The 16,428-nt window shown below is 28.9% G+C and overlaps 1 protein-coding gene across 1 annotated transcript in view; it reads left to right on the top strand.

Annotated features, from left to right (window-relative positions):
• The first annotated feature begins 12,466 nt into the window (after positions 1–12,466).
• Positions 12,467–16,428, top strand: part of LOC107452118 (rho GTPase-activating protein 26) — a 49,923-nt gene continuing 45,961 nt past the window's right edge. The window contains exon 1 of the mRNA XM_016068430.3: positions 12,467–13,138. Within this exon, the coding sequence (XP_015923916.1) occupies positions 12,985–13,138 (154 nt within the window). The 5' untranslated portion in view covers positions 12,467–12,984. The remainder of the gene's footprint in view (positions 13,139–16,428) is intronic.

The raw sequence follows: 16,428 nt of genomic DNA, 5'->3' as shown, positions 1-16,428 counted from the left end.
CGGGGTCAGAAATCCATCAAATAAGAGGTAAGAAGGTGCGCTTTTGTGTCTGATTAAGCAACTTAAATTATAGTCTACACTTATTAATTAGACTCTTTGAGGTCAACTTTTCAAATCATTATGATTGAGTCCTAGCACATAAAAATCTGATCATTAGATCAAAAGTTATTCAAGGTGTTTCGTTTTTTATTTACTGTAGATAATGCCATTGAAATAACATAGCTAACAGCTTCCATACTTATATTAGTTATTATTTTCATCATATGTTTTACATCCCGTAATGCATTTGAATAATTAGAACAAATTTTAACTTAAAGAAGTAAACTCTTAAAAAATAACGATATTTAAAATGGTTTCTTCAAACTAAAAATAACAAATGTGGATGGAAAAAATTTTGTTATAATTGACTTGAATGTATTTAAAAAAGTTTTCAAGAAAGACTAAACTTGAATTTGAAGCTTTACAATTAGACGTTTATTAAGAGAGTATTCGTAGAAAGATTTATTCATCTTTAGGGGAAAAAAACTATGAAAATAGTGTAATAGGGACCTCTCTCAACCATGAGATGACATCGAAAGAAAAATGAGCTTTCACAATGAATCAATTTTGTGTTTGTGATTTACTATATCGATAAGTGGTTGGATATGTGCGTTTGTAACATGTTAGCGGACAAGATATTGTCTCCTTTATCAGAATCAACTATATAGTATTCTGTAAATCATCAAAGTGCTTTCTGTAAAAAGATAGTATCAACAATTTCAATATATTTAGGGTTTAAAAACTTGTTTTTAAACATTAATATGTTTCCCTTTATTTACTCAACCATAAACTATTTTTCACGAAAGACTTTTGTTTAAACAAAAACGATTGAGAAAGAGTGAATTTGACAGATTGATGAAAACATTGAAAGTGTATATTGCATATTAGTCAAATGTGTCTTGTTTTGCTAAGTGTAATGTTAAAGAAAGTTTCATTTCTTGATTGTGCAACGATAATTATATATCTCTTTTATGAGCTTCTATTGATGTTTCTTTTTAGTCATTCCAGCCTTTATAAAGAATTTTATTAGTTTCAAAACGCGCACAATTATTAATGCAGAATGCACCCTTGCTAAAGCACCAGTCAATTCATACAGAGTTGGTTTGTTTCAATAAATGTTTGGTTAAAATCTGAAGATGCAGATAAAAGGCAAACATTAAACAAAATTAACATGCTGCACAATTTTAGAAGCTCAAAAGAAAAATACTTCCCATGCGTATTGGTTGAAAACATTCAATTAATAATTTTTCCATCTTACATAACGGCTGTACTTCGTATTAAGCCGATTTAACTACTAATTTAGCCTTATTTAACCAATTAGACAACTTATTTACCTTCGCCAAAACTTACTGAAACGAAACTAGCCTGTGCCCAAATAACGTTCAACTAAAATGTGTTTGTAAATGTAAAACAAATATTATTTTGAGAGTATATGAATCCTAATAAAAAGTTTGAATAGAATTTTAGTTTATAGTTGCTTTAATTTTATACATTTAAGAAACCTTTCTCAAGTTCAACCCTGATGGATCACTAAATTATCTTTCTGATTTTTTAACTTTTCATTTATTTATTTTTTTATTTCTATTTATTTATTTTTTTCACTTCATGTTAAAGTGAGCATTAATGTCGTACGAGTATAGCGCAGTATCACCACTTTCGGCTCTTGCGTCATTAAAATCTACTTTCAATCAACCAATCAATACTTTCAATCACACTGTAGATTGGACTGATTACAAGCTTTATCAGACAGAAAATGAACCCTCTTTTTGGATATTGACGTTTATTTATTTTTTTTAGTAGAAAAATGAATTTGATTCTTTGATTTAGAAAAGAACATCTGATTGGGAGCGCAATGCATAAAATTCAAATCAAATTTGAATTTAAATTTAAAATTTAAACTTCAAAAACTATAATGTTTTGAGAAGAACAGAAATCAAACTTAATATAAGCTTGCATATGTCTGAATTAGAATCTTCATTTGGCAGGTCCACCAGTCTGAGTTTTTAATGATATAATATCTATCTTATAAAATAGTTTTCATTACACAAAACTGCTCTTGCTTTTAGTGACTGCCACTAGAGCATCAGAAAAGTGAGCCATATTTCACTTTTGACCAAACTTGATGGGCCAAATTCGACTTATTTGAGGCTAAAAATGGCCATGAAACAATTACAGTGCTGAGCATCAACTATTTAGCGGTATGCAATGTGTATAAGAAAGCTTGCATCTTAAAATAGTTCGCTAATATTTAGATATGCCTACGCCTAATCACTCACAAGCTTGAAAAATTTAAAGCTCTCTGGCAGCCTGAGCTTCATATACTGTGAGTTTTGCATGAAGTTGCAACATTTGATGGTTTTGTGAGCAGTTGCTCATAAAAATTTCATAAAATGGTAAATATTTCGGGAAATTTTTGGCAAAATGTATTTAAAACTGTAAAAGCTGATAATTTAACCATAGATTTTCAAACTGGTTGATACGATATCTAAAGAGCAAATAACCTAATATGTGTGAAATTTCTATTAAAAAAAAGTTTAACAAAGCAATTTATTACATTTTTGCTCTTTTTCAATTTTCTTTATCTGGTACGCCTGGTAACAACTATAGCTCTGTGCATCGGATGAGAATTATAGTCCTAGATACCTATTGATAACTATAGATATATAAGTACATCCATAAAATTAATTAACTGCTTCACATCGACGTTGAATTTAAATTTTTTTAAAAAAAGACAAATAAATGAATAATTCCATAAATTGCGCTTTTTTTATCAGGCGCTTTTAATTAAAATCATATTCATATTTTTTTCTTGTCAGTAGAAGGCACTCTTCGTTAATTCGGAAAAAAAATATCTAAAAATATTCGTAGGTCAGCAAATTATCGAGAAAAATTTCCCTTTGATATTCTTGTCGTAAAAAGAATACATATAAAAAAATCATGATAAAAATCGTCCGTTTTTCTTTTAGCCGTTACACTACCAAGATCCATTAATATATATGTTAGAGTAAAAGTCCAAAATTAGTAAATGCTGATAATCTCCGGTAAATATAAACATCAACATAGTCATTTTGGTGACTAACTGGATATTTGTAACATATCTTTATTTAGTGTATATCAAGACGATGGCTCTTAACTTTAAATCCCCAGTAAAGAAAATGCTGGTCAATGTAAACAGTATGCATCTCTTATCACATTTACTAAGAGACATAATTATTGTTAAAAATAAACCAAATTAGGCGGCCATTTTTTTTCTGCCATTGCCTGGTATTTCCCATACCGATGTTTTTCTAATTCTATCCAAATAGGATATTATTAGTATCAAATTAATTGATATCCAATCGGATATAATGTTTCGAACATTCATTAAAGAGATTATGTGAATTATTTGAATGTATATATTCACTGGAGAATGTCGTTATTTACAATAATTCATACTTTCATGGTAACAAATATACAAGCATTGCTAAAAATTCTTCGTTTATTTTTATTTAATGCATTTTCAATAAATGGGAAGAAAAAAGCATGTTAATTGGTTTATGGTGCATATATGTATTAATAATACATAAGTCCTTAAAGAGTTTTACTTTTTTCAAGCTAAAACATATTCCACGTCCCCTGATATTTCTCCCTTTATTTTACTCATATTTCTCTAATTTATCCTTAGTTCCGTTTCTTTGATAGTCTGCAAAATAGCTTTAAGGAAACTATCTGATCTGATTGTTTTTGAATGACAATTTGTGGAAACTAGATTTTGATACATATGTGGTTTTCAATGGAAAATATGTTTTGTAAACAGCTTCCCGATGTTTCCACACTTTCCGAAGCTTGTTTCCTAAAATTTATTAACTATGCACTTAACGTGATATTACACTAAATTGTTTAATTTTTAATTGAAACGTACAAAATGATAGTTGACTTCCTTGATATTTTGAAAAGTATTTTTAAGAACCTTAATCGTGTTGATTGTTTTTGACTGACAAAAGTTTGTGGTAACTAAATGTTGATATAAATGTCAAAGAATTTCACTAAATGAATATTTCATTTCATTGATTTTTCAATATGTCTTGTTACTATTAGAGTAAATACTATTATATATGTAGTCTCCTGAACTATCCAGATGTATACTTCTATGATACAGTTGTACCCATTGACTTCTGAAATCCTATAATCCTGTTGGAGCAATTTGAAATCAAAAAGAAATTTTATACTTTTATTAATAAAATTCGTCATGTATATTGTAGCTAAGTTTATTAATAAATTATTAATAACAAATTTTAAAATTCCTACTATAGTCTTTTTTTCATTTCCTCATAAAATCACTTCAATTCATTTATAGTTAGATAATTATAATATAATAAAAAATTTGATAATTACATTAATTTACCTATGAATACCTTTCTGCAAATAACCATTTTTGACTATCATGATTTCTATCTATTTTCTGGATTTCACGAAATGAAAACCTCCCATGTAGAATTCAAATATTGATTAAAATCTGCTTTAAGAATATTACACATTTAAATAAAAACAATGTGACTAAAAATGCATGAATTAATTAACAACGATATCACCCAGAATAACTCATTATAATTATTTATGTACTAAGATTTAATTTTGATAGCTTGAAAGGCAGACTTAAAATATTATAATTCGTTAGGAGCTAACTAGGAATCAAGCAACGAAATCAGACTACATCCTTTCTTCCTCTGGATAAACAACACCACTATCTTTCTCTTGTTTTTATTATTATTATTATCCCACTTTAGCGGATTCTCATTTTTGAACCTCAAAATATTGAAGTAGCTACAATCTAATCTACAAAATAATATCACTGCAGATAAACTAGGAAAGCAATCAAAAATGTGATCGCATAGAAGTTTTTTTTTTAATATATTTTGTTATAATTTGCATTTTCCCCATATTTCGAGAGATATAATAGCGCGAATCTCATAGTTTTTGCTCCGACTTACAACTGTTGTTTTTCTCAGCAAAGTTTTATGCAAAAGATAACCTTTTATTCATTATTTTTTATTCTAATTTAAATCCTTTTATAACCCCTTATTATGGAAAATTTGTCAATCAAGCAAATTTTCTTCAATAATAAAATGGAAAATACTGCAAGCACTACAGGAAAGTAGAAAAAAATGTCAGCGAAATAAGTTCAGGATCCACAGTTGCCAGATAAATTTAATAATCATTGTAGAATTTTAAACTCTAAGACATCCTCTAAAGAGAGTTATCTTTTGCATACAAAATCTAAAATTTTGCCTAAGTTTATCGCAATATCGATACAGACATGAAATTTCAACTGCGTGATTTTTTGCGATTTATATTTATCGATAACTATTTTATAGATATTGATCCAATATGCTTATATTAAAAATTATTTTGCGGATTTCACTTTCTTTTTAATAAGAAACATGAATAGGTAGATAATTATTAAAGATTATTTTCTGCTTACAGTTTTATTTAGGAAAACGATTTTTATGAATAAGCGAAAAGCCAAGAACTTTTTGGTTTTGCGTGTCTGATTTTCCAAATATAGCAAAAAATTCAGAAATTAGCATGAAGAGGGCCAGATTTTCAATCGCTTTCGGAACTAAACTATGGGAGCCATGATTTCCAGATTGCAGCTATCTCCGTAACTGTTTAAGTTAACAAACTGAATCCATCAAATAATTAAAAAATAAAATATCTATGAAAAATACTTAGTAAAAATACGATTTAATATCCAATTTCGTAACTTAATTAGTAATCAATTAGAGTGTTTAAGTTCTACCCTTCAATTTTCAGAGTTTAAAAATTCAATTATTTGATCAAAAGTTATTCTAGGTGATGTTTTTTTTTCCTCACTACTAATAATGCAATTTTATTGGTGGAAGTTTATGTTTTGGCAGGGAACAACTTGGCATCACGAACTGAATGACAGAGAACACTGTGCTTTTGTCAATGTTCTAAAACCTTTTAACAATACACATTATAGCTTAAATTATGCTAGGTTTCTCTAACAAACACTTCGTGTACTGAATAAATAACTACGTATAAAATAAATCACTATTATACTATTTAAATAATTAGTACAATCAAGTAAAGTAAGGCAAGATTTTTAATAAAGTTTAAATGAAGCTCTAAATAAAGTTTTAATGATTATTTCTTTAAACAAGCTACTGTCCAATTAAAAAATTGTGTTTTTTTAAGTAGATTCCTAATTGTTATACTTTATAAGTATTTTGTCTCAAAGTTAACTCTTTAAGTTTCCTTAAAATTAACATTCAGTTAACATTTTCTTCTTTGAGAGCTCAGCAAAAACAGTAAAACTAGCTAATTTATGCAAAGCATAAAAACAAAAGTTTATTTAATACACAGGGCACTATTAATCAGTATAATTTGAGTCAATGTTAACTGTATCAAAATTACTAAGACTATTTGGACACTGTGGCAGTGGTATGATATCGAGCGTAAGGCACATCTATATAAACTATCACATGTTAAAAAATAGTAATAAATAAATTATTTACGATGGTTATGAAACGTGCGCACAAAATAATTATATCATCATTCAAGCCTACATCAAAGAATACATATTCTGCAATAATTTTCTGTTTGCTCAATTCTAGTTTTGCACCAATGTCAATGACAGCTTATGATAATTACATTTGTCGGCGTTGGAAATTCGATATCCTTTTTTCATTTTATCCAAAAACTGTGATTCCCTATCCATCCATCATTTTTAACCATCATAATCTAAAAGTAAACAATTACATTCTAATTTCTGCTGAATTTCACACAAAACATGATTATTTGAAACAATTTAAGTATTTTTTTGCACATATATGGTCAAAAAATCATCTAAAGTATTTTTTTTTTCTTTTTTGAGCAAATTCAAATTTTTTTATTCACATGCACTATATCCTTTTTTTTTTTTTTTGATCTACTTAAGCTTTCTCCATTAAAAAAAATATTTCATTTGTTGATTAAAACATAAACTGGTTTTGCCTTTTCTCTTGAAAAATTCAAAACTGACATAATAATGTTAAAAATAGTATAAAAGAAATAAATACTCTGATATAAAACAGTAAGTAATGTTTGTTAAGCAAAACGAACAAAAATTAATCTACAAGAATTAGCACGTAGTTCCAAAATTTCTCTCAATCTAAAGTAGTTTTTTTTTTAATTTCCTTAAAAATATTTTTCTCATAAGAAATTTATTTTAAATCAATTATGAACTGATTTATCATTAAAAAAAATCGGATTAGTGTGCCTATTTGAAAGTACTTATTTGTGTATGAAACCATATCAGAAACCCCAATCGATGTATTTTCTGCATTAAATAAATTACATTTACGTTTTTGAGTAACAATATTTAGACGTAAGTGCATCGTAAGATTTTAAAAGACTAGTTCAAAAAACCAAAGATGTCCAGGCTGAATGCTGAACAACATCACTTTAGAGGAATGAATCAATCTTCTTGGTTGTAATCGTAATTGACCGATCATTGATGGATTTTCATTGGACAAGAAAATGAAGTATCGCCATAAGTGTAAACAATAACAAGCTTTTTTAAAAATTAAGAAAAGAAATCAGATTAGGAAAAGAAATTTTAAAAATTTCCGGTGGATCTCTCTGCTTATGTTAGGGATAGTTGACTGAATGTAAACGATAACAAGCTTCATAAAACCAAAAGAAATTTAGAAAATTTGGAAACTATGCGATGCTTACGAGGTGATATGTGAACAGGCTTAATATTCTAGAAAGTTTTATTATTGATTAAATTTACGTGCAATCTTACCATTCATAAGAATTTTCTGTAATTTTCAAATTCTAACTGGTTGTGAGCCTAAACAAATTCAAGGAAATCTAATATCAAAATATAAATAAAGTGTATGGTTTGCCATGTTTTGAGTGTTATTCTTTATTCTTTAATTAGCTACATTTGAGTAAAATATCACCGTTCAATATATATTTATAGTTGCATCCTAAAATACTTGTGAAGTCTTCCAAATTCATTTTTTGTTTGTGTCGTTGAAATTTAAATTGAAAGAATGCGTTACATTGGAAAACTATTAGTAGAATGATATTGGATGGAGCTCTTTTTCAAGTTTACGAGTAAAAATCAATCGGAAGTAGTAATCCGGGAAACTTACGACGAATTTTAACACGTAGCGCCATCTGAGCTTAGTTTTACACGGTAGGGAAGTTTTATTCTAGGAAGTTTTATTATTGTGATTTGAATTTAAAATTACGCGTTATAAACAAGGTGGTCCTAAAATATATGTCAAAAATGTAAAGGTTGGTAGAGGGGACATAAATAAGCATATTTTGGATAGGAATGTGTGCGGTAATGACACATTAAAGCACTAGCTTGTAAAGCAGTATGAATCAAAGGAAACTGAAAGGACAAGTGAAGACAAAAGAAAATTCGATCCCCTACCGGCTCAAGGCGGCATTACCGCACGCACAATCCTATTCGAAATATGCTTATTTAGGTCCCCTCTACCTACCTTTTTATTTTTGACATATATTTTAGGACCACCCTGTATATATTATATACATATTGTACCATTCATAAAGTTTTCTGCGACTTATAAAATTCTAACAGATTGTGCGTCCAAAACGAGTTTAAAAAAGTTAATATCACATTATAAATGGATGGTTGGCCGTGTAAAGCTAAGCACAGATTTTACTAAGGGTTAAAATTCATCTTAGGATTTCCCGGTTATTATTTTCGACTGATTTTTACAACCAAACATGAAAAAGCGTACCATCCAATATTATTATACTTGTAATGCTTACAATAAAACGCCTTCTTTCATTTTAAATATCAACGAAACAAACAACAAAAGAATTCTGAAGATTCCTCGATCATGCTATAATGCACCCCAAAAAGTTACAAACAGTGATATTCTTCACAAATATAGCCATAAAAGGGATAACATTCAAAACATGGTAAACCTTACATTTTATTTGTAGTGTGATATAAATTTTCTTAAATTTGCTTCAGGCTCCCAAGCAGTTAGAATTTGTAAATTACAGAATACTCTTAGGAATGATAAATTACACGTATATTTAAACACTAATTACGATAATAAAACATCCTCGAATATTAAGCTAGGTAGCTTGTTATTAATAACATTTCAGGCACTCATCCATAGCTGAATTTGAGGGTGTCTCTGGCGGACACTTCAGATATTTTTTTTATAAGATTTTGGTCTCGAACTGAACTTTGGTAATAATATCAAAACACACAGTGCGTGTCAAAATATCCAAAAATATATACATATGCTGAAAAATATTTATTAGAAATTTTCTTAAAAAATTATTTAGATCCTGTCTCTCCATCTCATTAGCATAAGCGACGTTAAAATCGTTGATTAATAAAATATGATATAAGGCAAGATGAAAAACATCTGTGTAGTCTACATTTAACTGATCCTACTTTCGATTTCGGTTTCAAGCATTACTTTCATTTTTTTACATAATTTTATGAATAGCCGCATTTGAGGGGGTCATTTGGAGGACACTTTAAATATTTTTTATAATTTTTTGGTCTCGAACTAAACTTTGATATTAAGACACAGAGTGGCGTCAGAATTTCCAAAAGCACATACACTTGCTAAAAAATAGTTATATTACATTTTTAAATATTTTTTATTTCGTACTTGAGTCTCTATATTATTAGCAAAAATGTCGCTTAAAATATGATTTGAGGCAAGTTAAAAATATCTGTGCAGTCTACATTTAACCGATCCTACTTTCGATATCGGTTTCAATCGTCGCTTTTATTTATATACTTAATATTATTAATAGTCACATTTGAGTGGTCATTTGTCGGACACTTCAAATATTTTTTAATAATTTTTTGATCTTTAACAATACTTTGATATTAACATGAAGTAACAGAGTGGGTGTCAAAATTTCCAAATATGTATGCATATGCAAAAAAAAAATATAAATAAATAAATTATTTTTAAAAAAAATTTATTTTGTTCATGACTCTCTAAGCCACTAGTAAAGGTGTCGCTAAAATCGTTTGTTATTAAAATATGATGTGAGGCAAGTTAAAAATATTGTGCAGTCTACATTTAAATGATCATTCTTTAAATTTCGGTTTCAATCGTTGCTTTCATTTGTTTACATATTTCATTACTAGTCGCATTTGAGGAGGCCATTTGGTGGAAACTTTAAATATTTTTTATGGCCTCGAACAAAGCTTTGACATTAGTATCAAAACACACTCAATGAGAGTCAAAATTTCCAAAAACCATACACTTATTAAAAATTATTTATAACAAGAAATTAAAAATTATAATGTTTTTATCTCTCCATGTCATTAGCATAGGTGACGTTAAAATCGTTCATTATTAAAATATAATATGAGGCAAGATAGAAAAAATATCCGTGTATTTTACGGATCCAACTTTCGATTTCGGTTTCAAGCATTGCTTTTATCCGTTTACATAATGTTATTAATAGCTGTATTTGAGGGGGCCATTTGGCGGACACTTTAAACATTTTTTTTTAATTTTTTTAGCTCGAGCAGAACTTACTTTCGATTTTGATTCCAAGTATTGTTTTCATTTGTTTACATAATATTATTAATAGCCGCTTTTTGAGGGGGTCACTTGGCGGACAATTTAAATATTTTTTTCCAATTTTTTGGCGTGAAACAGAACTTTGATATTAATATCAAAACACAGAGTGGGCGTCAAAATTTCCAAAAACACATACATTTGCTAAAAAATATTTATATAACATTTTTAAGTATTTTTTATTTTGCACTTGAATCTTTATGTTATTAGCAAAAATGTCGCTTAAAATATAATTTGAGGCAAATTAAAAATATCTGTGTAGTCTACATTAAACGGTTCCTACATTCGATATCGGGTTCAATCATTGCTTTTATTTATATACTTTTTTTTGTCGTATGTCTGTTTAGGCCGTGGGGGTGCGATTGTTTCTGTTTTTCAGTGGCGCCATCTATGGCGAAGAATTCGACTTCTAACACGCCATTCACACAACCACAACCTATTTATAGGCGGGTTACATTCACTCGCAAAGAAGGAAGGACATAGAACACACAGAGAGAGAAAGAAACATCCATGCCTTGCCCGGGATTTGAACTCAGAACCTTTCTGATGCAAGGACAGATTTATATACTTAATATTATTAATAGCCGCATTAGAGGGGGTCATTTGGCGGACACTTTAAATATTTTTTTTAATTTTTTTTGATCTGGAACAGTACTTTGATATTAATATCAGGAGACAGAGTGGGTGTCAAATTTCCAAATAAATATGCATATGCTAAAGAATATAAATAAATTTTTTTTAAAATAACTTCATTCTGTTCTTGTGTCTCTAAGTCATTAGCATATTTGTCGCTATTATCATTGATTATTAAAATGTGATAAAAGCCGAGTTATAAATATTTGTGTAGCCTACATTTAACAGATCGTACTATCGATTTCGGTTTCAAACATTGCTTTCATTTGTTTACATAATATTATCAATATCCACATTTGAGTGGTCATTTGTCGGACACTTTAATTATTTTCATAATTTTTTGTTCTGGAACAGAACTTTATATTAATATCAAAAGAAAGGATACAAGTCAGAATTTCCAAAAACACATTTGTTGACTGAGTGATATTTATGAAAATTTTGAAAATTTATTTTATTTCGTTCGTGTTTTTCCCTGTCATTATCTCGCTAAAATCATTGATGATTCAAATATGATAACATTCAAGTTAAAAATGTCTGCGGAGACAACATTTAACTGATCCTATTTTTTAATTCAATTTAATTAATCGTTCTTTTTTTTACATAATATTAATAATAGCTACATTTAAGGGTGTCACTTCACGGACACTTTAAAAAATTTCCTTATTTTTTGGTCTGAAAAGAACTTTGATATTAATGTCAAGTATAATAGACATTCGAAACATATGGCAAGTCTTGCATTTTATTTATGCTATTTAATTAATTTTCCTAAATTTGTTTCAGGCTCACAACCAGTTAGAATTCGTAAAATTACATAAAACTCTTATGAATGATACATTTTTTTCACGTACATTTAAACACAAATTACAATAATGAAACTTCCTGGAATATTAAGCTAGTTCACATATCACTTCATAAGCATAACATAAGCGGAGGGATACACCATAAGTTTTCTAAATTTCTTCTGGTTTTAGGAAGCGTTTTATTGTTTGCATTCAGTCTATCATCCATAAAGTGTAAGGTTTGCCATGTTTTAAATGTTATTCCTTAAATTGCTATATTTTAATGAAAAAGAGCTGATGTTATTTTTCGGGTAGCATCTTAGCAAGCTCGCGGAGTCTTCTGAATTCATTTGCTGTTTCTTTCGTTGAAAGTTAAATTGAAGGAATGTCTTGTATTTAGATCACTACAATTATAGTAATATTCCCGGTAATCTTACGACGAATTTTATCCCCACGCGCCATCTGTGATTAGCATTCCATGGTCAACCATCTTACATTTAGAATTACTTAATACTGATTTCAAGGGAAATGTATTTCTTCATTTTAAACATTCGATTGTTCATTAAAAGTAATTCCAGGTACATATAGAAAACATTTTAGGATATTTTGTTAGTTGAATATCGAGTGTGCTTTGATTACGTCCCTGGTCTTTCAAAGTCACGTGGTCTCTTTAAGTTTTGAGCAATAAGTGTTTTCTAAACATTTTGGATATTTAGTCAAGCTTAAAAGTGGACTGGTTTTTTTAAGATCGTTGTAAGCTTAAAGCACGTCTCCTAAAAAGAATTTTGAAGAAACCACTTTAACTTGTATTTAGGTTGTGACGAAACCGTAAACAAACCGTAATCTACTCAAAATTTCTCGATTGAATTATGTTTTCATCTACAGCATGAAAGACGAGGAAATTTTGTCTATGAAACATTAGATTTCCAAACCAAGAGTTAAATATGGGATTGCTGCCATTAGAATACACTGATTGTTTATCTGACACTCCTCATTATAGAGAAAATCTTCGAGCTCACGAGAAGGAGTTGGAAACAACTAGCCAAGCCATTAAAGGTTTAATAAAAGAGGTCAAAGATCTTTTGGTTGCTGCAAAAAGTAAGTTCACGAAAGCATTAAAGATTTTTTTTTAATGTCTTGAAAACTTATCAATTTTTACCATGAGCCATAATCGTATATAGAGGAATTTGCCTTGTCTCTATATTTCTATGAAAATTTTCAGTTGGTGCTTTAATATGCAATTACATTGCATCTAAAAGTGCAGGAAATTTCTGGCATTTAGTATTCTGTTCTATTCGTTAGACCATAATATTAACTGTCTAAAATTAATGAAATACTAAAATTAATACATTTTTGTAGATCGAGCATCAACAGATAGTTGTATAAAATAAAAGTTCCATGTTAAAAAGGTAAATTAACGAAGGCTTTAGGGTTAAAAATGACTGTTACTCATTCTAATGTGTATAAATATTTTCATAACAGTATATTCAGTATGGAGACGAAATGTTAACATTGTACTCCTAGAGATTTTGAATTTTGCTGTGTTGTAGAACTATTTATATGATTTCAAGCATTCAGTAAATCAGCAACCTCTTAAGTGTTTTGTAAGTAGGAATATAATGCCTTTCAATCCCTTTGAAAATTAAACAAATGTTGGAAATTTAGAAGGATTAGCTTTCAGAGCTTTACTATTTCAATCCATAAGATTTCTCTCATTTTTGAAAGACACCCTTTGTAACTATTTTTATCAATATAAAATATTTCAACAATCTAACTTCTTGTTTTCTAAAAACAATCTCTTGGTCTCTCTAAGAGTCACTTAATCTAGCTTATAATTTGTTTTAATGACATGATTACAGTTTGTAAAAAAGACTGGGTCAAATTTGAATCATTAAAAAAAGCCAATTTTTTATGTCCTTCAATCTCTTTGAAAATTAAACAAATGTTAGTGTTAAACTTTGTGCAACATTGACACAAATAAACACTTGGTACTGATCCTAAAAGAATGAACGGCTGACATCCAAAGAGATGTAAGTCACGAAGATGAACTGTACGTTTCCCCCTCAGCTAACTGATTCTGCGACACCTTTAAGCTGTTGTTAACAAGAGATCCTTCAAGAAACTAATGGATAACACCTGAATAGATTCAGCAGTCTTTTCTTCTTTACCCCTGTGTGGAAGAAAATTACTCGTGTAGCGTCCGTGTGCTCTGATCTACAGTTATGCGCATTCGGGGCATACTCTTGATATGTGACTCTTAAGAAGAATTAAACTCAGGCATAAACAAGTGCTAGTAAATCTCTTTTTATCTTGTTAAAACTGTAAAAGTAACAATATTTAGTTACGGCGTTGAGAGTATTCTGTAAAATTTTAGAATGCATATTTCCAATCTGTAAGACGTATTTTTATTAGCTAAATCTTCGTACAAAAATTACTTAACGTCAATGCTAATAAAGAACTTGGTGAGTTTTTACTGTAATTTTAATCCCTCTTAATTTTACCTTTATATTTCAGTCCATTCCCTTTCAGCATTTCTAGATAATATTTATTTTTATCTTTTAGTGAATTTCTTTACTATCTTAAAATATTTGGTAACAAAACATAATCTAGTATTATCATTCTTAATCTTTGGCCAGTAATTTTAATTAATATTTTATATCCTTCTTAAAGGATGTTTAAGTTATTTTGGATTTAACTCATTCATTAATTCATTACATTATTTCTATTATTTACCACACCTATTTAAAACTCAAACATTTAATGCTAATAACCACTCTAATAGTTGGAAATTTAGATAGTTTAACTTTAAGAGCTATAAACTTTTAATCTCCGAGATTTTTCCCATTTTAGAAAGACACCCTTTAATAACAACTTTTTTCTTTCAATTCAAAATATTTCGACAATAACATAGTTGTTACATTGTAACACTAATTTTTAAAGGTGCAATTTGTTCTGATATTTTTTACATAACTGATAGCCTTTGAACACTTTTCACACTCCATGATCTACTGCCAACCGCAAATCAATTTGATCTGATATTTTCTACATCACTGATTAGCGTTTGAACACTTTTCACACTCCATGATCTACTGCCAACTGCAAATCAATTTGAAGTAAATTATTTGAAAGTGACAATAAAAAAGTAAATGATTTGAAAGTGACAATCAAAAAGTAAATGATTTGAAAGTGACAATCAAAAAAAAAAAGACTTCAGATTTCAAAGACTTCGGGTCAGATTTCTAGGCAAAGAGGAAAAAGCCGAATTCCAACTCGAGAGGACAGAGACACCTATATTGAGAATTGGTGAAGGAAATATTTTGCATCCTTCGAGTTCAGTGTGATGGCAACGACAGTGTGAAGCGTCCCTTTCAAGTAATATGAGACGGCAGATGATTGCCTGATTCGGTGAGTAGCGGAGGCTTCGGCCTGCCGCTGTTCTCTCTGAGAGTGTGGACAAAAAGCACATGTCTCTACGGAATAAAAATGTTATTCGTGATCCTTATTGATCCTTAATTCTAATGTCTGATAAGTCTGACATGTCTGATAAGTCTGATAATTCTAATGTCTGACTCCTAGGATGATGAACTTGGAATAAATATTTGTAAGTTATTCTTTATTTGTCGTTTTCTTAGGTTAATGTTTGTCTTTCATTTCAGTCCAATTGGGTATTATCTAAATTTAATGATTTTTTATTTCCAGAGACATCTTATAGCTTTGTACTACCACTAATAATTTTAGGTTTAACCACCACGTGTGGTAGTGAGATTAGTCAGGTTAATTGTTAGGTTGATTAGGATGATTTGTATTCTATATTAATATATAAATTTATTAATACGGCTAAATTAGATTAAAATATTAATATTTAATTGTACTAATTTCTCATTGTTAATATCCTATTTGATACGTTAATACTTCAACTTTAATAATAGTCTTTCTGATTATCTCTTATTTTAGATTAAAACTTGCTGTAAAAACATAATGAAAATTTGTTTGGGTCAAGTTTAAAGCATTAAAAAAAGACCTTTTTTTTAAAAAATTAAAAAAAGTTGTAAGAAATATTACGTGTAAATATTTTTGCAAAGAATTTTAAAATAAATTTTAAAAAATTTTGACATAGGTTACATTTTTTATTTATGCCTACTAATGTGTGAAAGTACCCCCTTAATGTTTGAATAGCTACAGCTATGAAATAGGTGTCTACATATAGAAAAGTGGCTACATACCACTTTCTACACAATGTTACTTGGTGAGAAACAGAGATAATTGCATTTTTATCTAAAAAAAATGTGAAATGGAAAGGAAAAGTTGAAGCGCATCATTGATTTTGTAGGAATAGATATATAATAATTGTCAATAGAAAGAAATCACTCAAAATATGCATTTGTTCT

This window comes from Parasteatoda tepidariorum, chromosome X1 (assembly GCF_043381705.1).
Source record: "Parasteatoda tepidariorum isolate YZ-2023 chromosome X1, CAS_Ptep_4.0, whole genome shotgun sequence".
Classification (NCBI taxonomy): Eukaryota; Metazoa; Arthropoda; class Arachnida; order Araneae; family Theridiidae; genus Parasteatoda; species Parasteatoda tepidariorum.
The sequence above is the reverse complement of the archived record's forward strand: the minus strand, read 5'-3'. Positions and strand labels throughout refer to the sequence as shown.